Source organism: Rattus norvegicus, chromosome 3, assembly GCF_036323735.1.
Source record: "Rattus norvegicus strain BN/NHsdMcwi chromosome 3, GRCr8, whole genome shotgun sequence".
Classification (NCBI taxonomy): Eukaryota; Metazoa; Chordata; class Mammalia; order Rodentia; family Muridae; genus Rattus; species Rattus norvegicus.
Window position 1 is genome coordinate 91,737,047 of NC_086021.1, and position 24,282 is coordinate 91,761,328.

Consider the following 24,282-nt stretch of genomic DNA (forward strand, 5'->3'; position numbering starts at 1 on the left):
AACATCCCTCTAATCCCTCCCCCTCCCCTTCTTTATGGGTGTTCCCCTCCCTACCCTCCCCCCATTGCCGCCCTCCCCCCAACAATCACGTTCACTGGGGGTTCAGTCTTAGCAGGACCAAGGGCTTTCACTTACACTGGTGATCTTACTAGGATATTCATTGCTACCTATGAGGTCAGAGTCCAGGGTCAGTTCATGTATAGTCTTTAGGTAGTGGCTTAGTCCATGGAAGCTCTAGTTGCTTGGCATTGTTGTTCATAAGGGGTCTCGAGCCCCTTCAAGCTCTTCCAGTTCTTTCTCTGATTCCTTCAACGGGGGTCCTATTCTCAGATCAGTGGTTTGCTGCTGGCATTCGCCTCTGTATTTGCTGTATTCTGGCTGTGTCTCTCAGGAGAGATCTACATCCGTCTCCTATTATTTACTTATTTCTTGTAGAACCAAAGATTGAAAAAGAGATGTGGATATGTTAGGCAAGCTTTGTGCTTCTGGGCTATTTCCCCTTTTTATTGAAGTTTAAACACAAACTTTAGAGAAATTTTTCCATAGCTTTTGAAGGGCACCTTTTACCTCTTTGTTTCTCAAGCTGTAGATGATGGGATTCAGCACAGGAATTATCAAGGTGTAGAACACAGAGGCCATTTTATCATTCTCAAAAGAGTGACTAGATTTGGGCTGTATATACATAAAAGACAGAGTCCCATATAATATAACTACCACTGTCAGGTGAGACCCACAGGTAGAGAAAGCTTTGTGTCTGCCTTCTGCAGAGTTCATCCTGAGGATGGCCACCAGGATGAAGATGTAGGACACAAGTACTACAGAAAGGGATGAAACCAAATTGAATGCTGAGAAGATCAATATGATAAGTTCAATGTCACGTGTGCCTGAACAGATCAAGGTCAGCAAGGGGAGACTGTCACAGTAGAAATGGCTAATAACATTATGGCCACAGAAAGACGAAATAAAAATTTTGATGGTGGTGATCAGAGAAAGAAAGGCACTGAACAGATAGGGAATTGTCACCAATACCCAGCAGACTTTCTGTGACATGATGACAGTATAAAGCAGGGGGTTGCAAATGGCCACGTAGCGGTCATAGGCCATGGCTGATAGAACAAATAACTCACTAATGATGAAGAAGATAAACAAAGATAGCTGGATGGCACACCAATTGTAGGGGATGGTGTTATTATTTGTTACAAAGTTTACCAACGTTTTCGGTCCCACAGCTGTCGAATAGCCAAAATCAATGAAAGCTAGATGTCTGAGAAAAAAATACATAGGTGTTTGCAGCCTCTCATCCAGCTTGGTCAGGATGATCATGCCTAAATTTCCCACCATGGAGGCAACATAGATGAGAAAGAACAGTACAAAAAAAGGAGCCTGTAGTTCAGGGCGGTCTGTGATGCCTAAGAGAATGAACTCACTGAGCACAGAGAGATTTTGATTCTCCATCTAGAGAGTTAAGGAAATGTTTTCTTGGAGGGATCTTCAAAGCCCACTGGGATTCAGGAAATTACCTGTTAAAATTTCAGAATTTAAGTCACATTTGGCAAGAGAATCCTATGTTTTTATGTTCTTCATTTTGTTTGTTTTGAAAGTAATTTTAAATGATTCATTTGCATCAGTGAATACAGGATGTGTCCTGTATTGCTTTTATTCATTCTAGTATACTTTAAAGAAGCATGCACCATCATAGTAACTGACATGTCACCTGTACTCCTAAGTGAACCTCTACAGCTATACACAGTTCACTATTGGGAGTGGATGAGTAAAGGAGCAGCTGATGTTTTCAAACATAGGGAATAATTTCTAACCTGATGCAGGAGCAACAACAAATGATGTACCAAGGAAAGATCTATGGTTACTGTGAGTAACTATTTATGGCAAAATTAATTTTAAATAAATTGTATGCAAAAAGAAGCAAACAAATACTAGATACCTAAGAAGCAATAACATCTATAGAAATGTACTTTGCTCAATGTTTTAATTTTGATTACTTTAAAACATTAATAATAAAATATTTTTCATCAGCCAAATTTTTATAGATCTGAATTACCAATAGCAGTTTTTAAATCTGTATTTTATAGATTTCTTTCTGATATCTTTTATATGTCTGGTTGTTTTTAAACAAATTCATCCACATACATAAGTGCTTATATCACATATAAAATATTGTGTAGAATATTGTATAAAATATAAAAAATGAGGAGTACTATCTTTCTCTATTCAGATACACACACACACACACTTTGTTATATGTACATATCAAAATATCAAATGTCTTCTGGTTATAACTTAGCACAATCATGAATTCACAGCACCTGTGGTTATCTGCACTACAAATCATGCGCAGGATCAAGCTAGCTGAAATATTGACATAAATGGGGGAGGTATTCTTCTCCTTGCCCTTCTGTTATTGACAAACTATTTGTAGTCGGTATTCACTTAAGGAAGAAAAACCATTATTTATTGAGGATGTGGGCCATACTTGATTTTTCATGCTCCAGTGGTTGGCACCACAACCATTCATATTTGAGCAGAAAAGGGGGACTTAAAGTATTATAAAAATAGATATGAACTTTGGAGAACTGTGTGTTGAGGAATAACTGGGATGATTGAAGGAGTATATAGAAAGTATATTTTATCATAATTCCCTTTATACCTGTGTGAAATCCTCAAAAATAAAGAAAAAATTAAAAATACATACACTGTAAGAATTAAAGTCAGTATAATATAACTTATAAGTAACAGTAATGCATTATTGATAGCAATATCTATGATAAATTATAATTATATTTTGAATTTTAAAAACAAAGCAGAATGATTTACTATTTTAAATATTAGCTAATATTATGCTGGGTTAATGAATTTAAGATTGGAAAATCTGTGACTATAATTCACTAAACAATGAGATTAGATGGAATATAATGGATAAGTGAGTATATGGATGATTAATGGTATTAGAAAGTCTTACATAATTGAGATTGATATGTAATGATGAGAATTCTGGACTTCAGTATTCTCTTAAAAGGAAAAGTTAAAATTATGTAGAAAAGATTATAAAGTTTCCAAACTAAGTTGGCAGGGGTGCTATGTTCCTGTATCCAACACCTCAAGGATAAAAAACTGCCCATTTTTAAGTGAAAATGTTTGTAAGGCTTTATGATATACCTTAAAAAACTGGTATGTCTGCATTTTATGATGGTCAAATAAAATTATTCTATATTATCCTCAAATTTCAAATTTTAATGTTACCATTTTATACTATTCCTTTCCTTCCTTCAGACATTGCCCTATAACCACCACATTTTTCCTCAAACGTACTGCTTCATTTTTTTCACTAATTTTTATTGCATGCATATATGTGAAGGATCCTTTTAGCCAATAGTTACTCTGCCGTGCCGTTTAGAATTGTGGCTAGTTTCTCTACTCTGCTTTAAAGTCCCATCTCCACTTTTCCCAGCTCTCATTCTCCGTACCCTCTCAATTCTATAGTCATCAAATTACTAACCTTGTTCAGTAACAACTTCTTTTAGTTTTCAATTATCTGAAGATGTGATTTTTTTTTTTTTTTATGTTTCATGTGTCACTCAGTGTGGGGAGCGTGTGTGGCGGCAGTCCCAAGACGGCGCCTGGGACTGCAGCTAATTCTCATGACTAGCACCTGACTTCCTCACACACCTGAAACTAGCCACGTCCATTGTGAGAGCTGCGCAGGTGCACCATGACGCAAGATCAGGCCATGTGATGTGGACTTATGAACTGAGATTATGCAGTCTGGACTGAGGAGGCAGAGTTGAGGGAGGATATAAGAGAGTGTGCTCGGGGGCTGGGGTGGAGAAAATAAAGGAAAAGAAAGATTGCTGCTTGCATGCAGAAAGAAAGGTTCCTGAATAAACTGCTTTGAGAAGAACATCGTGGTGTTGCTCCTTTCTGAGGGTCGGAAACAGAAGCAACAACTCAGTATACTGACCTCTATTTTCCTCCACGTTGCTGCAATCAGTACCAAAAGGTCAATATATTCTCCTCTAGCTAGATATTGCTATACTAACTTGGTAGCATTTGTTAATGCATAGGATATTTATATATATATATAAAAATGTAAATGTAACCACAGCCTTTGACTCATCATTTTGAAACAGTTTTACATAGTTTCCATGGCTGGATTTGAAATCACGATGTCTTTCCCTTAGACTCCTAAGTGGCTGGAACATGTACTGGTTTTCTCCTGTTCTCTCTCTCTCTCTCTCTCTCTCTCTCTCTCTCTCTCTCTCTCTCTCTCTCTCTCTCTCTCTCTCTCTCTCTTTCTCTTACCTGATCTGATTGGAAGAAAGTGAAGATTTATAGCAAGTCTCACTCTGACCACATAGAATCACAGTTCCCAGAAGACACAACAGAGTGGAAGAAGGATCTGAAGTACATTGATTCCCAATTACGTAGAGGGCCACAATGATCCCACCATATTATAATATAACAATTAGCAGTAGAATAACTGAGATGAACAAGTGGGAAAAACCAAAAGCATTATGCTCCAGCAAATGAAAAAAGCAGTCAAGGGAAGAACTTCCAGGTGCTACAAATAAAATGCATCAGGCTTGGCTATCTAGATGAGTAAGCATTGCTTGAAACAGCCAGACAATATTAATTTTTAATTATCAAAGTGTAAAGAGCACCCATACTTCTGATATACTTGTTTCATGCACCATATCAGAAAAACTAAGGAGAGATTGCTTTTCTACCCAATGTATAAAATGAAAAGAAGATCAACTATTTTATCTCCATAGGGAAATACAAATTGCAGTTCACATTTGTAAATTACATGGAATTAGTATAAATTATCTCCACTTCCAAATTTTATGACAACACACAAGTTAGTATTTTGTTCCATCCGATAATTCTTTCAGATATTTACTCTTGTGCTGAGTACTGAGTGCTTAGTATAATTGGATCAATCTCTAAAAAAAAATTTCTTAAGTTCCTTGCCCTCTTAATATATATTTTATTTGTGTAACCACTATTCCTAATTTTAGAATAAAACTGCATAACATAAATTTTACCAAATATCACCTAAATATATATTTATACTACAAGTATATTCCTATTAGATAGAAAATGACAATTATCCTAGTATATTTATTAATTCTCTTTTTAAAAAATTATGTTAGTTGTAACTTTAGTTATTTTAAGATTTTATTTATTCATTATATCTCATTATTTAAAATTCTCAAATATTTAGTCAACCTTCTGTGTATTCACATGTCTGACTTTCGATACCTTTGTCATATAACTAGCATCTATCAATAATTTAAACAGGCCTTCCTCTTCAACACTCAAGAATACCTTTTCATTTAAATTTGTATTTTTAATATTAAAAATGAGATCTTCAGTATGAGTATAAAATTTTGATTCTTTATACAACTGTAATAGGATTTGGATCAAACTACTAGGATTTATATAAAACACAAAATAAAATGATATAAAAACAGCAAGAAGGCCTGAACCCAAGGTTTTAACTCTAATAGTACCATGTACCACAAGGTACAGATTATTATACAAATTTGTACAAATCTTTACTACAAATACAACAGGGCTAGGCTTCAGAGAAAAATAAACATGAAGAAGCTGGTTCTCCTGCTCAGGAGTTCATAACTGTCTGTAGCAAAGGCAATGGAGGACTGGTTGCTTCTGGTATGATACACGTCTTCCCTGGGCTCTCCCTGATACCCTATTTCTCACAGCAAATTTCTGCAGATTCAAATGAGATTCTAGCATGTTAACACAAATTTAAATTTCTGCTCTGCTTAATTTCAGTTTCCCACATATTCCTGTTCCTTTCTCCATTTCTCAGATTAAATCTCAGAACTGCTCTGAGCTGAGATAGCGATATAACCTCCAGAACTCCTGGGAGAAGCTCAGCCATAACAGCAGTCGGGCTATGGGAAGGTGTTACATAGGATGCCAGCTGGCTACATGGTTCCCAAAGGTTTACTGTGATGCTGACCCGTTCTATCCAGGCCAGGGGAAGAAGGCATGGTTAACTCAGCTTGGTTTTGACAGGGAAGGGAAACTCTCACCAAGTTTCCAAAAAGCCCTGGAGTGTTCAGTTATCTTCTCTCTAATGGGGAAACAAGTCTGGTTCTTTGGGAATAAGTGCAGTTAGGAATGGTGACATACCTTTTTATATCACTTTCCTAACATTATTGAGGCCATGAGGTTCCTTTCTGAGTCACAACACCTTAACACATGAAAAACTTAGAGCTTTTAGACAGACATTAAGAAATGACAAATCTTGGCCCAGAAACAGGAAAAGGGAATAACAATCTAAATGTAAATAAGAAATACCCAAGTTAATAAAGATGAAAAAAAAAGAAATGACAAATCTGTATGCTGATATTCCTCCTGGTGGAGGTTTGTTAACAAAATATGTATACAGAAATTTACAGGATAAATTAAAATCTAAGAAATTCCAAAGAGTTCAACACACATAATTAAAATATACACTCACATGCCCATATAGATACTAAGAACCAAGGACTTCGTTGTGATCCAGCTCTGTGTAGAGTGCAGAGCACAGTGTGCTCACTAGGGGAACCAGAGCTGAACCAAGACCACCAAGAAGCTAAGCAGCAGAACCTCTCAGGATTGGGTGGGTACCCAGTGCTGCTGCTGAAAGATAACAGCTTTGCTTTTTGTACACTAAGCCTTGCTGGCCAGATAAGCAGGTTCAACAGGTGGCATGAACAACTTTTGTTTCTCCAAAGTATTTATTTCTCTGCTGCCAAGTATCACACAACTGAGACTATAGATGGTACTCATGGCTCTGTGGACCATGGCTACAATAAAACTGGAGACATGGATACCACTTTAGTAGGAGTTGGAATGAGTTTCCTACTCAGTCCACCTAAGCCTCACCTCTCCCCTGGTTATTCTGTGTTGAAAGTTTGCAGTCAGTTGGTCTCCTCCCATGATCTTTACTACACTTCTGATCATAAGACAGGTAAGACAAATGGTCAGCGATGGGTCTGGAGGTAAACCCAAGCTTGGAAAAAAATTCACATTTCAGCAGTATATAATGTGTATAAAAATAGTAACTATGACATAATGTATGACATCTTTTATATTTGGCATTTAATAACAAGGGGAAAGTGCTGCCCAAGCATGGACTGAGTCATTTTATAACTACACTAAATGTTTGATCTCAGCTGTAATGCAGAACCTTGTAGTGGCTGTCAGGGTATCTGTTTTAAAATTTTACTAGATTTTTGACATAAGTACTGTCATGGTTCTCTCATATCTCCTAGTGAAATCCAAATTAGAATGTAAATTCTTGGTCCATTTCTATAGAACATATAAGAAAAGCCAATGTCAAATTTAGAATGGCATAGAGTTTATAACAAATTGATTGAAATGGAAAAATACATACATCTTATCGGTAATTCTTTAATATGTGGCCATCATTGATTAGAACGAGGCAAATTTAATATGAAGTTGACAGAGGAAATGCTTATTAGCCTAAATTTAGGCTTATTTTTACATTTAAGCTCTGATGTCTCTATTGTAGGTATTGCTGTGAATAACTGTCTATATATAATTATTTTGCTTCTCCCTAAACAGTGAAGAGTTTACAAAACATTTGAAAAGGTGGAATTTAAAATATTAAAGAGTGATATGTGAGTAATAAGGAATATTAATGAATGCAATGCTCCCTGTTCTCTGTCACTATTTCTAATTGGAAATAAAGATGTCTTGATATATTTTTGCACCCGCATTTCACTTGTTAATAGCACCAACCTATTTTTGGTTCACAATTATTGAATTTCCCTCTCTCTCTCTCTCTCTCTCTCTCTCTCTCTCTCTCTCTCTCTCGCTGTGAGTGAGTGTGTTCTCTACATTGCATGTTTTTTGGAACAACCTATAACATAAGCATAGCTGAGATGTTGTCTCAGTGTCAGCTCCTGTGGGGAGGCACACTTATCCAAACACTAGTAAATCAGATAGTTATTGCAAAACTGCAAACACAACTGCAGAAAAATCAGGGAAAGACAGAGTGACCTAATTTTATTGAATATCTGGAAACCCCTTTATAAAGCCTTTTTTGGCGGGGTGAGAAACATTTAGACTCATGTTATATTTTCTCCCTGTTTCATACATACACAGCCAAATAACAACATGTTTTCTGTAATAACACTTTACCTGAAAAAATTTAAATCTATTAATTTTCCTCAGACTTCCCTTTAGGTTGGAAATAATAGGAAATAGAGACAGGGCTGATAAGGAAAAGCAAAATGACAGGTATAAGGTTAAATAGGATGACCATTATTGTGTCTATAGTTGAAACTCAAGTGGTCAGGAATAATCATTAGAAATAATTTGATACCATGAAGACTGGTTCAATCTACTCACCTACAGTCAGAAATGGGTTTTTGTTCTACTGTAAGATTAACAACAAAACTTCAATTAATCACCCTTCCAGGTGCCTCTTCCTTTTGAAGTATGCATCTGAGAGCTTGAATACAATTTCTTGGTTATTCCCCAAACATCTTAGAACTGACAACACTTTCACTGAGTAATTTGCTAATTACCCAGGGACCATTTGATTTCCCTACTGAGAAATTATATTATACAGCATTTAATTTAATTTCTCTTATTAAATTTAACTTAAAATATTCAAATAATTTAATGCATCTTATTTTTTTGCATCCTATATTTTGATGTTTTATTCACATAAAGTTCCTCAGTTCCCACCATGTGTTGAGACACGTTTTATGTTTCTGTATGGAGGACAATTTAAACATTCACAATGGTGACTTTTAAAAATTAAAAGTTTACTATTGCAAACTTTTTATAATTGTTATTTATGAAATGAGAATAAAGGATAGGTTAATGGTAGATCTGAAATCATCAGGAAGCCAGCAGTTCTATTCATGCACTTTTTTCCTCATACATACTTCTACCATAAAATTGATATAGGTACCTGAAATATAAGTATCCTTATAAAGTAAATATGTCAAAATTTTTACCATACAAGGTCATTTTTATGCTTTTTCGATAGGTAAAGCTTTTCTTGAAGTCTAGTTTATGACTTATGCATGTTTTATTATTTTGCTTAATTTCATTGAATAAAATTGTGATAATCTTTGATAGAAACCATTTTTTGTACATTTATTATATGGCAATCAACCTTCAGTTAGTTATGTTACTTATGTCTTCCTCTGAGCTTAAAAATCTTTGTTCATTTTACTTCAATATTAAATATTTTTGAAATCTGTGGGCATACGATTGGGAGACTTGATTCTCTGTGGACAGACACTCGTCTTTTTACATTTCCTGTTGTTTTCCTATTTTCTGGGGTGTGACTGAATGCATTTACATCATAGACACAAGGGGGAGGGAGGAGGCAGCAGATAGGATGTGGGGGTTGATGGAGGGTTAACCAGGAAGTAGGATATCATTTGAGATGTAAATGAATGGAATGATTAATACAAAAAAATTTAAAAAAAATAATTTGCAAGAATTTGGGCCAGAATGTGAGCAGAAGTGGCAGTCCCCTCTAAGCTCTCAGAATTGTCTGCACTTCTGACTGTCCAGCTTCTCCCCCGTGGGAGTTAGATAGAGAAAGCTGTTCAGTTCTAGTTACAGTCAGAAATCAGAAGTGTCCTTTTTCAGATGACTTCTGCCTTTATGTGTCCTTTATGTGTCCTGAGAATACCAGGTGGGTCACTTGGAACTGACCTCTGCAGTCAGGTGTGCAGGTGCCCCTGGTGACTGGCTTTCGGCCTCTAATTTTTCATAAGCTCCATTTAACCTTTATTGATTGGGACTTAACTAACACTTCTCCCAAAAGACATTGTTTATAGAACAAAAAATGCTGAATTACATAGGAATTTAATACTAATTTATTCATCAATCAAAGGACATTATAGATAAGACACCATATAGTATACATGATTATCACACTTTTGGTTGTCCACTAGAATTTGATGTAAGACTCTAGTGCTGAACACATACTTTGATCACAGGACAAGGAGAAATGAAGTTGATACTGATCTGAAGTCTTCTCTATTGGCTTTTATAGTGCCTCAAGGTGTTCTTTTGGCTACTGAGATATAAAAGCTATCAACTGGTTTACCAAGTTGTGATCACTATGAATTATAATAATGACCACTGTGGCAAGATACAAACATCTGTGCAATAGTGTTTTCAGTATTATAGAATTAACAGTTTTCATAAGGTAGAGGTGAGTGCAGATATGATGGAGGGATTTGTGGAGAGGTATCCAGGAAGGGGGAAAGCATTTGAAATGGATAAGTGCATCACTTACACTTAACTGAAAATGTTTCTTCTCTTTTCAATAGATGATAGTTTATATAAAAACTCACAAGTCAAAGTAAGGAGAATGAGTGTCATTTGTGCTTAATTACTGAGAATAACCTCAGAGAGAGGGACAGAAACTAATAGGAGTCATTGTTTCAGGATGACAGCTGCAAAATCTGGACCTGACAAGGCTATTGTTCTCATGAAGTCACAATAGTTTTGATGTCCTAAGTTCATGTAGGAAGTATTCTCACAGAGATAGTGGAGGATCATGTGAGGCCATACTCCTATCTGAGGTGCTGTTGAATGGTGTTTGTTGCTAGCTATAGAAACATAAATTTTCTTCAGCCATGGGGTTCAGTAGGTTTTCTGTTATCCTATACCCATTACGTATATTATTTGAGAAAAATTGCTTCCCTGTGATTATTTTAACATGTGACATAAATATTTTCTTTGGATTTACCTACACCTCAAGGCAACTTGCATCCTTCTTCTTCTTTCCCTGCTCACCTTCTTAATTCAGATAGTTAGTTACCTTTCTACATTTTTATGTCTATAAAATTGCCAAAGTAGCATTTTTATAGCATTTTTTAGCATTTGGGTTTGACTTACTTTATTTAACATTATGATCTCCAGAATGGTGATGATAAACACTTCCAGGTCAGATGAAACCCACAGATGGAGAAGGCCTTGTAACCTTCCTTCTGCAGAATTCAGCCTAAGGATGACTACAAATACACAAGTACAATGGAGATGGATGAAAGCAAATTAAATGCTGAGGATATCAATATTGTCAAGTCATTGTCATATGTACCTGAGCAGATCAAAGTAAACAAAGGAAGGCTGTTATTGTAGAAATGATGGATGCCATGCCCACAGAAGGAATCAATCAAATTTTTGATGGTGATTGTCATGGGGATTGTTATCAGTGCCCAGTATACTTTCTGAGAAATGACTGTATATATCAGTGATTTGCAAATGTCTATATAGCTATCATAGGCAAAAACTGTTACACATAAAAAATGAACTAATGATGAAGATCATGTACAATGATGGCACAACAGTGTTAGAGGATGGTATTTTCATTTGCTTAAAATTTCCCAACATTCTGTGTAACATAGCAGTTGAGAAAAGAAAATCAGAGAAGCCTTAATCTAAGAAAACAGGGCATGGGTGTTTGTAGCCTGTTGTTCAGTATGTTTTTAATGATCATGAGCAGATTACCCAAAGTAAAATGACATAGAAGGCAGAACAGAATGGAGGAGAATATACTACACAGTAGTCAGTGACAGCCATAAGAATGGAAGCATTCAAAATGTCTTTGACTTTAAAAAATTGTGTCCTTACTCTATTTTGCTTTTTATAAACTTTACACCATGTTTAGATGACTTTATAGTGACCAAATTATAATTTAAATGGGTTTTAGGTCTCCTGTATTTAACAAATTATTGATACACATAATGTATTCGTATCAGCCATAGTAACTTATCTAAAAAACTCGCCTTTGAATGTGATCATTCTGATTCTTTGCTTTGATGATTATAAGAATGTAATATAGAATTTAACAAGAATAAAGACAGAGGGCAATGTCATAAATAGTTTTTGCATATTAATAATAGCTGTGAAATGGCTGTTTTCTACCTTAAATTTTATATGATCTTAGAGTGTCATTATGTGCATTTTGTCTGCATGTTTTTGTTGGTTATGTTTGTTCTGAAAATTAATACCTTTTATTTCTTAACTAAATGTTGAAAAATTATGAGACGGGAAATAATACATGAGAAGAAGTGATTGCATATGCAGAAAAATATCATTACAATAAAGTGTGGAGACATTTACTCCAGCAATATGTCTGCTTCTATAATTTCCAGAGGTCTGTGTGATCTAGCTGGAATATCGATTTGCTCTTAGTACATACCTTAATCCTTCTTCCTGGAATCTTTTAGTACACATCTTTAATCCCAAGCAGTAATATCTAATTGAGGAGCACACAAAGTGACAAATCAGAGCAATATTTGACAGAATGACTCAGAGGTAGGATATATCCAACTCTCTGGGGAAAATGTATTGAACACCAGCACAGGGAGATGAATGCAGTTCATTCATTTCATGAGTAAGTCTGGAGTTGAGTCAGTTAGGAGTTAATACAGTAAGTACAAAGCTGTGCAGATGAATGCACTCATGAATTGATGCTGTTCAGTGCAGGTAAGCAGGGGCAATTGAAATAAAAAAAATAAGAAGAAGCCAGAAGATTAGAATAGGCTGGCACAGTTAGTTTGAGAATAAACAGAACAATTCAGTCAGAAGCCAAGAGACATCAGGTTGAATTAGTAAGCTTAGAGAAGAGTTTTGAACCAATTGAACCAGCTAGCCAGAGTTCAGAAAGTTCACAAAAGGATAAGCTTATTCAACAGAAAGCCTCCAAGGTAATTACATATAACAAATAAGAGTTACTTTTACATTTGACAAACAATATAAAATAAGATTGTGAAAACAGTTCAACTTGTGCTAGCATCTATTTCAAAATTAGTTTTGCTAAGTTACCAAAATAATGGGTTTTATTGTGATATTTTGCCTTTTGATGATTTTCTTCCTTTACACAAATAGCTTTCCTTTCAGGATTTGTACATATATAATATGTGAATAAATATGTGAAAACTTATATAGTCAACTCTCTACATCTATCTATTTATCTATCTACCTATTATCTATCTATCTATCTATCTATCTATCTATCTATCTATCTATCATCTATAAGAAACAAAGTATTTTGTTATAGCCCTCCTTTTTTTTCAGAGAAGCAAGTTTTATTCCTATTTAATAACACAGGTTTCTTTTCTTCACTGAGAAGGGGCTATAGTAGTCTCAGGGCATGAAGTTATAGCCCTCCTTATATTCTTTTTATTCTTTAAAATATTTACCAACAAAATTTTATTTTCACTGCTTCTGCAATCTTCAAAAGTGAAATCATGAAATGTGTACAATTTTCCTTATGTCTTCCTTTGTTCTGAATATTTTCTACATATATTTATTCTTCGATAAACATCATTGAGTCACTTTGGGCACGTGTTCCACAATGTTCATAGCATTGAACATTGCCATTGATAGCCAAAAGCTGGAAACAACCCAAATGTCCTACAGCAGAAGAATGGATGCAGAAAATTTGGTTGATTTGCACAATGAAATACTACTCAGCTTTAGGAATGAGGATATCATCAATTTTGCATGTAAATGGATGGAACTAGAAAATATCATCCTGAGTGAGGTAACTCAGACACAAAAGGACATACATCACATGTACTTACTCATAAGTGGATATTTGCCAAAAAAGTAGAGAATACCCAGAATACAATCCACAGAACTCCAGAAGGTTAACAAGCCGAAGGTCTCAAGTGAGGATGCCTCGATCCCACTTAGGAAGGAGAAGAAAGCAATCAAAATAGGGGGGAAGGAAGGAGGGACATGAGTGGGAAAAATGACTTGGAGGGGAAGAGGGGAACTTGATCAGGCATTTGGGGAGTGGGGAGTGAAGTGTTGAGAGTCAGCAGAGAGAATTGAAACAGGCAGCATTGGAAGGTAAGACGTAGGGGGACACTCTAGAATGAATGAGAGACCTGGGAAGTGAGAGATTCTCAGGAATCAAAAGGAGGAACCTTAGATGAAATGCCCTACATTGGTGAGAGGGAACTTGTAGAGTCTACCTCCAGTAAAAGGACAGGTCATCAAGTAAGTGGAGGGATGGGTTTGCCATGCCACAATCAAAAATTCTGACTGAGAATTGTTCCTGTCTGAAAGAACTGCAGGAACAATAAGTGGGAAGAACCGGATGAAAAGGAGGTCCAATGACAGGCTCAAATTGAGATCCATGTCAGGGTGCATCCCCAAGGTCTGACACCATTATTGATCTATGTTGTGCTTACAAACAGGGTCCTATCATGACAGCCCTCTGAAAGGCCTAATAAGCACCTGAAAGTGTCAGATGCAAATATTTACACCCAACCAACAGATAGAAGCTGGTGAACCCTGTGGCTGAATTAGTGTATAACAGGAAGAGGCTGTGGAGAAGGGCAAACCTATAACTGAGACTGGGAGCAGCAGTCTCAGTTAACCTGGATCCCTGGATCTCTCAGAAACTGAACCACCAACCAGGCATACACCAACTGATAAGAGGGTCCCAATGCATTTATAGTAGAAGACTTCCAGATCTGGGCTTAGGCAGAGAAGTTACACCTAACCCTTGAGAGACTTGGGGTCTGAGGGTGTGGGGAGATTTGGTAGAGTGGGGTATGGGGATATCCTATTGGAAAAGGGGAGACAGTAGCATACGATGTGTAACAGTTGAGGGATGAATCAGGCATGGAATAAAGTTTGGACTAAAGAATAAAAAAATAAAATAAACCAAAGGAAATTTAGGGGCAAAGAGTGAAACAGAGAATAAAGGAAAAAACATCCAGAGACTGCCCAACAATCCCATCTGCAAACACCAAATCCAGACACTATTGTTTATACCAAGAAGTTCTTACTGACATGAACCTATCCCCTGAGAGGCTCTGCCAGCACTTGACCAAAACAGATCCAATGGAAGAGTTGGGGGAAGGGATTAGGAGCAGAAATGGATTGCAATCCCATAAGAAGAAGAATATCAATTAACTGAACCACCCAGAACTCCCAGGGACTGAACCATTAACCAAAGAATATACACCTGGAAGAACCCATGGCTCCAGCTACATATGTTGCAGAGAATTGCTTTATCTGGCATCAATGGGAAGGGTGGCCCAAGGTCCTATGTAGGCTCCTTGCACCATGTTAGGGGCATTTTTTGAGTGCTGACGTAGGAATGGGGAAACACTGTCATAGAGGCAGGAGGAAGAGGAATGGTATGAGGGCTTTGTGGAGGGGAAGCTGGGAAGGGGGACAACATTTGAAATGTACAAAAATAAAGTAACCAATAAAAAACACAAAACCCAAAGGAACACAAGTGATTCTTTTGTGAGATCAATTGCATTTGGCTTTTCACATATCCAATACCTAGTTGTACTGAACACTTTTTTCAGTATTTATCTTTTTCTGAAAAATAATGCTTTTGTTACATACTTTATCATTAAGAGTAAAATAAATGCACAATCAAATATTAAAGATAGATGAGTGAATAACATTTTGCAAAAAAAAAATGAAGCACTTAACTATCTACAATAGTTTCTCAGAAACTGTCTGTTGCTAGATATTGATATCCCTAAGAAATAATGCTCAAAAATCTCCAGTCATGCTAAAGTTCTCTCGTTGTCAATTATGACATTTTCATACTAAGAATTAAACTCATGATTTTGTCCTTGTGATGAAATAACTCTACCATAAGCCATTGCTTAAGCTCTCTGCTTACCCTTGCACTATATTACATTCTATCTTTGAAAAATAATTTTAACGTGTAAATTACTTATTATTTTTTCAGTTAGGTAAATAAAGATGGGATAAGACAATAAAAATAAATCTAAAAGCTTCTGAAGTTTTACATTCTGATATTTACCAACAACATCTTTGAAGAACAATGATTATTTTTAAAAAAGGAAGGAAATCTTTTAAGTAAAAAATTATCACTAAAATTTTATATAAGATTGAATCGTTTGCATGGATTTTTTAGGAATTCTTTCAATGCACACTTTACATCCTTGTTCCTAAAGCTATAGATGACAGGGTTCAACATTGGTATTACTAAGGTGTAGAACACAGAGGCCATCTTGTCAGTGTCTAAGGAGTGATTAGTCCGTGGTTGTAGGTACATGAAGAGAAGTGTACCGTAGAACACAGTGACAGCCATCATGTGGGAAGCACAAGTGGAGAAGGCTTTCTTCCTTCCTTCAGATGAACGGATCCTCAAAATTGCAAGTATTATGTTGAAATAGGATATGAGAACAATGATCATTGAGAAAAACAGGTTTGTTGCTGAGAAAAAAAATACAACAGTTTCTGGAAGGTGAGTGTCGGAGCAGGACAGAGCTAATAATGGGACATTGTCACAGTAAAAGTGGTTGATTACATTGGAAGAGCAATAAGAAACAGAGAACACACAAGGTGTCACAACAATGGCTGTGACAAAACTAAAGAGGTATGTGAAAAACACCAGCAGAAGGCAGACCCGTCGAGACACCACCACCATATAGAGCAGTGGGTTGCAGATGGCCACATAGCGGTCATAGGCCATCACAGCAAGCATGAAGATCTCTGCTACAATGAAAACGAGGAATCCCCCTAGCTGCGTGGCACATTCATAATATAAGGTAGTTTTCTCTGTGACTAAGAAGTTGACCAGCATTTTAGGAGCAATGACAGTTGAGTTGCCGAAGTTGATGACCGCCAAGTGTCTGAGGAAAAAGTACATGGGTGTTTGCAGTCGTGAGTCCACAGTGGTGAGGGTGATGATGCCCAGGTTCCCTGCAGCTGTCAGAAGGTAAATGACCAAGAAGAGAAAGAAAAGTGGTACCTGAAGTTCCGGACGGTCAGATACCCCCATGAGTATAAACTCTGTTACATGAGTGAGATTCCCTGGAGCCATTATAGGTTCATCTTTTAATGTGGAAAATAAAATATTTACAGATCACTATTTTCGTCTGTCTTATATAATAGATTATTAAATGTCTCATTATAAGCCATTTTATTTAGAAAGACAAATATAAAACATATTAAATCATACTATTTTCCCTTATCTGTATATAAATGAGAAACCTCAAAGAGCACTATGTATGTGCACACACACACATTCTTACAAACACACACATGCACACACACACACACACACACACACACACACACACACACACACACCACTTCTGTTTCAGTTACAAAAATAAGCAGATCTGAGGATTGGAGCAGAAGTGACTGGGTTATTCGGTTGTTAGCTTTGCATATTTTGGGCTTTGCTCATTGATTCCTCTTTCTTCTTTGATCCAATTTACTGCAAACACATGTATTCCTTGTTATCTTCGTTCAAATATCTAAAATTTTAAAACACAATTCATTTCTTTTGCCGATTCATCCAGTCTTGCTATGCTGTTCTGGCTTCTAGTTAATTTACATCCTATTACGTCCTTCCTGCATTTTTCTGGCCTTTCCATTAGAGTTTAATAACCTAAATTGTTTTTAAGAATTTCAATTTAGCACTAACAGTATTTTCAAGACTGACACTCATTTTATGTCCCATTTTGTATGATAACCTGCAACCATCGCTCCAACTAACTTCTGGGTGCTTTGTCAGTTGGACAGTTTCTGCTAAATTTTAATTGCTCGAATTTGAATGTTAGAACACTAATTCTAAATTATTTTTATTTTTATATAACACTAAATCTCCATGCAATTATAGGTTAATTATATGTAGTTATTTATAATGCATTTATAATATAGTTATATATGTATTTTGATATAAGTTCCACACTGTTCTATAGGCTAACTTGGGAATATGTTTATTAGTATTTTTATATAATTTTCAATAAAATAAATTTTGTAAAATCTATGTAAAGCAGTAATGTTCTTTTAAAACATCTCTACTATGTGATTTTCTTTACTAAGACAAGTTTGATTAGTTGTTTAATCATTTTTTGGTGATTTTAAAAATAACTAATTTAGTTTTTATATTTTCTAAATTAAATGTTACAAAACAAATACAACAGTTATACATATATATATGTATATGTATATATAATCTCAGTTACATTGCTGCTTTTCTGCTTCTAATAGTTTGGTGAATTTTTCTTGATAAATCCTAGCTTATTAATGATTTTCAAGCTTTAAATATCTATATCAAGTATATTTGTAAATTGAAAAATTAGAAAAAAGAGTACATTGGTAAATAACTAAAAAATAGTAAAAAATAATGTATAATACATAAGAGTAATAAATTTGTACATTATGGAAATCTCATCAATTTAGTACAAATCCTTATATACAGACTGAATTTCACACTGTACCCTATAATTATGTGTAAAGCTTACATTTCAGTAAGATTAAATATCTTAAAAATTAGGGCATGTGGTATCAATTAATATTGTAGCAACAAAAATAGATATAAACCTACTGTGACTGCTTGAAAAGAGATGATTTGAATTTTTAGAATTCGTATACATGGGTTATGTCAACTCTCATCATATTTTGTGTCACAGCACTCTTCCTCCATAGATGTGATTGTTTCATTGGAAAGCAAGCTTCAGGTGCTTACATGATGTAATTTATTTTAATGCTACTATTTCCTCTCAAGTTGTTAAATATAAAATATCAAATGTCATTTCATTGGAACTCCAGTGCTTTTTACCAATGTAATCTCACGTTAACAAGAATCAATGGTGTCATCAACAGTTATTGTTTTGGCTAAAATATGTGCAATTATTTTTGAATGCAATTATTATTTTTTATATATTCAATATATTTAACTATTAAATCAATGGTATACTAAAACATAATTAACAACAGGGCCAATGGCATTATGATTTTGGTAAGCAAATATCACTGAAATAGCCACGTGTAGAACTACTAAGAATTCTAAATGTTCTCATCAGAATCTTGATTGAACTATCACTGGATGAGGTGTTTGAACTGTGCAAATTTTTACAAATTAGTTTTCAAGTAGAAATATGTAATTGGTGAACCATAAGAAGCTATCAACGACTGAAATTTTTTAATCTTCAGAATTTGATTTAGAAATGACATTATAAAATATTTCTTAATTATCTTCTGAGATTTCAATAGGCTATTCTACCAATTCTCAACACGTAAGAAATCATTTTTAATGTAAGTGTCCTGGGAGTCCAACTCAGGGCACTTTAGATAATATATTTATCAAAGAACTTATACCTAAGCTATAGAGATCTAACTTCATGAATTTTTCTGTAGTTTTCTTGATTCTGAATTGTGATCAAAATCATCAACTCTTAAGTAACAGGAAATCGTTCTACTATTGAGTAGACAACAATGCAAAAAATAAAGACCAAAAGAAAAGAAAGAAAGGAAGAAAGAAAAAAAGAAAGGAAGGAAGGAAGGAAGGAAGGAAGGAAGGAAGGAAGGAAGGAAGGCAGAGAACTCACCTTTTACTGTTAGTAATCTCGTAAGCAATTTTTGGAAACAAAGAATTATGTATGTGAGAGACTCATCAGATTTATCTTCTGTTGTGCCATTTCTATGACAGTTTATAAACCTCTCTATTCTCTATGGAAAAATACCACTTTACTCACAATCTCTCTGAACTAGCAGCCCATGCCAATTTTTCAGTAGAGACACTGGATATAAGTAATTAATATCGCTATCTTAGATCCAGCACACTTAGATCAGAAGCATGAATTCCTAGGAAAAGAAATTTCATTGTTGATCAAAAGGTTAAATGGTTTGTCAGATACCTGGACTCTGGATTTAGACCATGAAATAAATGAAATACTTCATACAACCTACCAATAAGAACAATCTATTAGGACCTACAACCAATATGATGGCCCTATGAAGATAAATGAACAGGTTTACACATGTCTGTCCTTAAAGATTAGCTCAATGAAATATATTTACATGTTTTCTGAAGTCCCTAAACATAACAAATTACTTCTCTAAGTAAATGCTTGATTCCAGAGGGAAAGGAAGACAAATGACAAGCTCATTAGCAAGTCCCCATGCATCTCTTCACAAAGGTGAAATATGAATGCTGTTTATGGCTTCCCCTGGATGTTTATGTTAGCAGGTAGATGTAATGATTACATCAATTTATTCTTTATTTTTTTGTGGTGTATCTCTGTACAACATTCTAATTTGAATAAGTTGGAAGTATTGAGGCTACAGTAGGAAGAAGATCCAATTGTTAAAACCACAGTATGGTGGGAGGGTTGGGAGGGGAACACCCATAAGGAAGGGGAGGGGGGAGGGGGATGTTTGCCCGGAAACCGGGAAAGGGAATAACACTCGAAATGTATATAAGAAATACTCAAGTTAATAAAAAAAAAAAAAAAAAAAAAAAAAAAAAAACCACAGTATATAGCCTAGATATTTAATTTCAATTAATTTTAAATTTTAGGGATAGAATAACTATAAATCTATTATTCTGCTCAAAGAGCAAACAAATGTATAAGAGACATAAAAACTATTTGCTCTATAGTATGTATAGTTGTGTCATGCATTACAAATTTGCTTAATTCTTCTAAAATTTGGGAAATAAACAATTTTTAGTTTGGCAAAACTTTTAATACTAAATTATTTTCTTAAATACCATTTAATAAATCCCTCCAATCAAGTCATCTACACTTAATTTCGGTAGGGATAGAGTTCTTTTTATTGAGTAACTATTCATTTCTTAGTTTCCAATTATAATATTTTAATTTTTATCTTTTGAATGTCTTTTTTACTGGATATTTCATTATTTACTTTTCAAATGTTATTCCTTTTCCTAGTTTCCTGTCCATAAGCACCCCATTCCCTCCCCCTTCTTTTATAAGGGTGTTCCCCTTCCCATCCAACCCTTCTAATCTCCCCCTCTCCTGATACTCCCCTACTCTTGGGGCAACCTTTGCAATACCAAGGGCTTCTCCTTCCAGTGGTGCCCAGCAAGACCATCTCTGCTACCTATGCAATTGGAGCCCTGGATACTCTGGTTGGTTGGCATTGTTGTTCTTATGGGGTTGCAAGTCCCTTCAGCTCTTTCTTTTTTTTTTTTTTTTTTTTTTTTTTGATTTTTTTTTTTTATTAACTTGAGTATTTCTTATATACATTTCGAGTGTTATTCCCTTTCCCGGTTTCCGGGCAAACATCCCCCTCCCCCCTCCCCTTCCTTATGGGTGTTCCCCTCCCAACCCTCCCCCCATTGCCGCCCTCCCCCCATAGACTAGTTCACTGGGGGTTCAGTCTTAGCAGGACCCAGGGCTTCCCCTTCCACTGGTGCTCTTACTAGGATATTCATTGCTACCTATGGGGTCAGAGTCCAGGGTCAGTCCATGTATAGTCTTTAGGTAGTGGCTTAGTCCCTGGAAGCTCTGGTTGCTTGGCATTGTTGTACTTTTGGGGTCTCGAGCCCCTTCAAGCTCTTCCAGTTCTTTCTCTGATTCAGCTCTTTCAATCCTGTCTCTAATTCCTCCAACTGCAGTCCTGTTCTCAGTTCAGTGTTTTGCTGCTAGCATTTGCCTCTGTATTTGACATGTTCTGGCTGTGTCTCTCAGGAGAGTTTTTAAGATTTTGTTTTTGTTTTTTTCTCTTTATTATATTATACTTTTATTGAAAACAATTTTGAATTTAAATATCTTCTTCTTCTCTCCCAATCCTTCCAATTTCTTTCCCCTCTCTAATCACGAAACGTTAATCTTTTTCTCAAAAACAAACAAAAACCCCAAAATATATAAGAAGAAAACCAAGAAAAAAATAAAACCAAATCTTGAATGAAACAGCAACAACAAAATCTACCAAAGTGTTATGAAATCAAAGCACACAACAAAACTGTGGAGAGCATTATATGTTGGTGAACTACTCATACAACCAAAATTATAATCTTTACTTTTCATTATATATATAACCCAGATGCCCTTCAACAGAGGAATGGATACAGAAATGTGGTACATCTACACAATGGAATATTACTCAGCTATCAAAAACAATGACTTTATGAAATTCGTAGGCAAATGGTTGGAACTGGAAAATATCATCCTGAGTGAGGTAACCCAATCACAGAAAAACACATATGGTATGCACTCATTGATAAGTGGCTATTAGCCCAAATGCTTGATTTACCCTAGATGCCTAGAACAAATGAAACTCAAGACGGATGATCAAAATGTGAATGCTTCACTCCTTCTTTAAAAGGGGAACAAGAATACCCTTGGCAGGGAAGAGAGAGGCAAAGATTAAAACAGACACAGAAGGAACACCCATTCAGAGCCTGCCCCACATGTGGCCCATACATATACAGCCATCCAATTAGACAAGATGGATGAAGCAAAGAAGTGCAGGCTGACAGGAGCCAGATGTAGATCGCTCCTGAGAGACACAGCCAGAATACAGCAAACACAGAGGCGAATGCCAGCAGCAAACCACTGAACTGAAAATAGGACCCCCATTGAAGGAATCAGAGAAAGAACTGGAAGAGCTTGAAGGGGCTCAAGACCCCATATGTACAACAATGCCAAGCAACCAGAGCTTCCAGGGACTAAGCCACTACCTAAAGACTATACGTGGACTGACCCTGGACTCTGACCTCATAGGTAGCAATGAATATCCTAGTAAGAGCACCAGTGAAAGGGGAAGCCCTGGGTCCTGCTAAGACTGAACCCCTAGTGAACTAGATTGTTGGGGGGAGGGCGGCAATGGGGTGAGGATGGGGAGGGGAACACCCATAAGGAAGGGGAGGGAGAAGGGGGATGTTTGCCCGGAAACCGGGAAAGGGAATAACACTCGAAATGTATATATGAAATATTCAAGTTAATAAATGTATATATGAATATATAAAAATTATATATATGAATATATAAAAATTATATATATATATATGAACTTTATAAATTTGTGTGTGTGTGTGTACTATATTGAATAGATACAGGGAGAGTTGGCAGTCTTGTGTTGTCCCTGATTTTAATGGGATTGCTTCATGAATTTCACCATTTAATTTGATATTGGCTGTTGGTTTGCTATATATTGATTTTATCATGTTTATATATAGGCCTTGAGTTCAAGATCTCTCCAACACTTTTAACATGAAGGAGTGTTATATTTTGTCAAAGGCTTTTCAGCACCCAATGAGATGATCATGCAAATTTTTCTTTGAGTTTGTTTATTTTTTCAAATATGTATTCATATTTTCAAAATATAAACTATGCCTAATTTATTATTTAATTATAATTTTATTCTAACAAATTCAATTATTTAGTCATCAATTCTTTTAATTCCCTTTTAATCATATACTTTTTATTATTCCACAAAAATTTATCAGTGAATAGGAGGCACAGACATATATGGTACAATAGGCAAAGTATGTTATAAAACTTGAATAGGAAGTACTTTTGTAAACTTTGGGGGATTAGAAATCTACTATTACAATACGAGAGGATATATTTCTCTGCATATATTTTTGGACGTGGGTTAGACATACAGCACATTTTTAGTTGTGACATTATGTGTGTTTTCAATTTACTACAATAAAAGTCTGTACTGAAACCAATATTGCACTCACAGTTGCATGGGACTAAGTAAAGGATATCACTTCACCACAGAACGACAAGATAGCTACTTAATAGATTCAGACTCTATGTACAAGAATAAAGACGATACAGCATTTAAACAATTTTTGTCATTTTAATTTAGAGAATTTTTTAATGTACAAGATCAGACAACAAAAGTAAATATCAAGCTAATAAATGTAAATACAAAAACATTTGCACAAGTTTTTATAGCAGATTTTAAGCTTTTATCTGAATCGTTGAATACATTGACAAGCATATATACACTGAAAAAGAAAAAAATAGACAATACAAAGAAGCTATAAGTTGTTTGAGTGACAATATATGTCAAATTAACAAGTACCAGAGGCAATGAAAGTAAGTATGATGACAAGAAAAAGGGAAGAATCCTAGTGTGCCTTCTAGGATGAGACATTTAATTAAGCAAGGTCTATGGTGAGTTACAAGCAAAGCACAGAACTTAGTTTTCCCTCACTTTGATGAATTTACATTTTCCCACAATGCATAGAAATGAATGAATGTGAAAAGCTAATGAAGATGTTTACATAAAAATGTAACACATTCGTTCATTAAGAAAATGTAATCAAGTACACAATTACCATTTAAGTCCTTGTCTACAGTATCTGTCTTGTTTGTTTGTTTTGCTTTGGTTTTTTTTTTTTAAGAACAAAGCTATACTACTGAATCTTGTGATCTTTATGCTCTCCTAAGTATATTTTCTGTGATCCTATATCTTCTATTATTAGAAATGCAATCCAGCCGTCATCCTTTGTAATTTTTAAAC

The 24,282-nt window shown here is 35.4% G+C and overlaps 2 protein-coding genes and 1 pseudogene across 3 annotated transcripts; all 3 read right to left on the reverse strand.

The window, feature by feature from the left end:
- Positions 1-513: 513 nt before the first annotated feature.
- Or8k23 (olfactory receptor family 8 subfamily K member 23) lies at positions 514-3,988 on the reverse strand. Of its 2 annotated transcripts, XM_017591553.1 has the most exons (2): positions 3,977-3,988; positions 514-1,455 (listed from the first exon to the last, which is right to left on the reverse strand). In XM_017591553.1, the coding sequence occupies exon 2, from the start codon at positions 1,453-1,455 to the stop codon at positions 514-516; it is 942 nt and encodes a 313-aa protein (XP_017447042.1). In that variant the 5' UTR covers positions 3,977-3,988. The 2 variants fall into 2 exon arrangements, with proteins under 2 accessions (XP_017447042.1, NP_001000309.1); NM_001000309.1 differs by lacking the exon at positions 3,977-3,988.
- On the reverse strand, positions 10,941-11,661 carry Or8ah1-ps1 (olfactory receptor family 8 subfamily AH member 1, pseudogene 1; annotated as a pseudogene).
- Or8j3b (olfactory receptor family 8 subfamily J member 3B) lies at positions 15,920-16,867 on the reverse strand. Its single transcript, NM_001000310.1, has one exon. The coding sequence runs from the start codon at positions 16,865-16,867 to the stop codon at positions 15,920-15,922; it is 948 nt and encodes a 315-aa protein (NP_001000310.1).
- Positions 16,868-24,282: the final 7,415 nt, after the last annotated feature.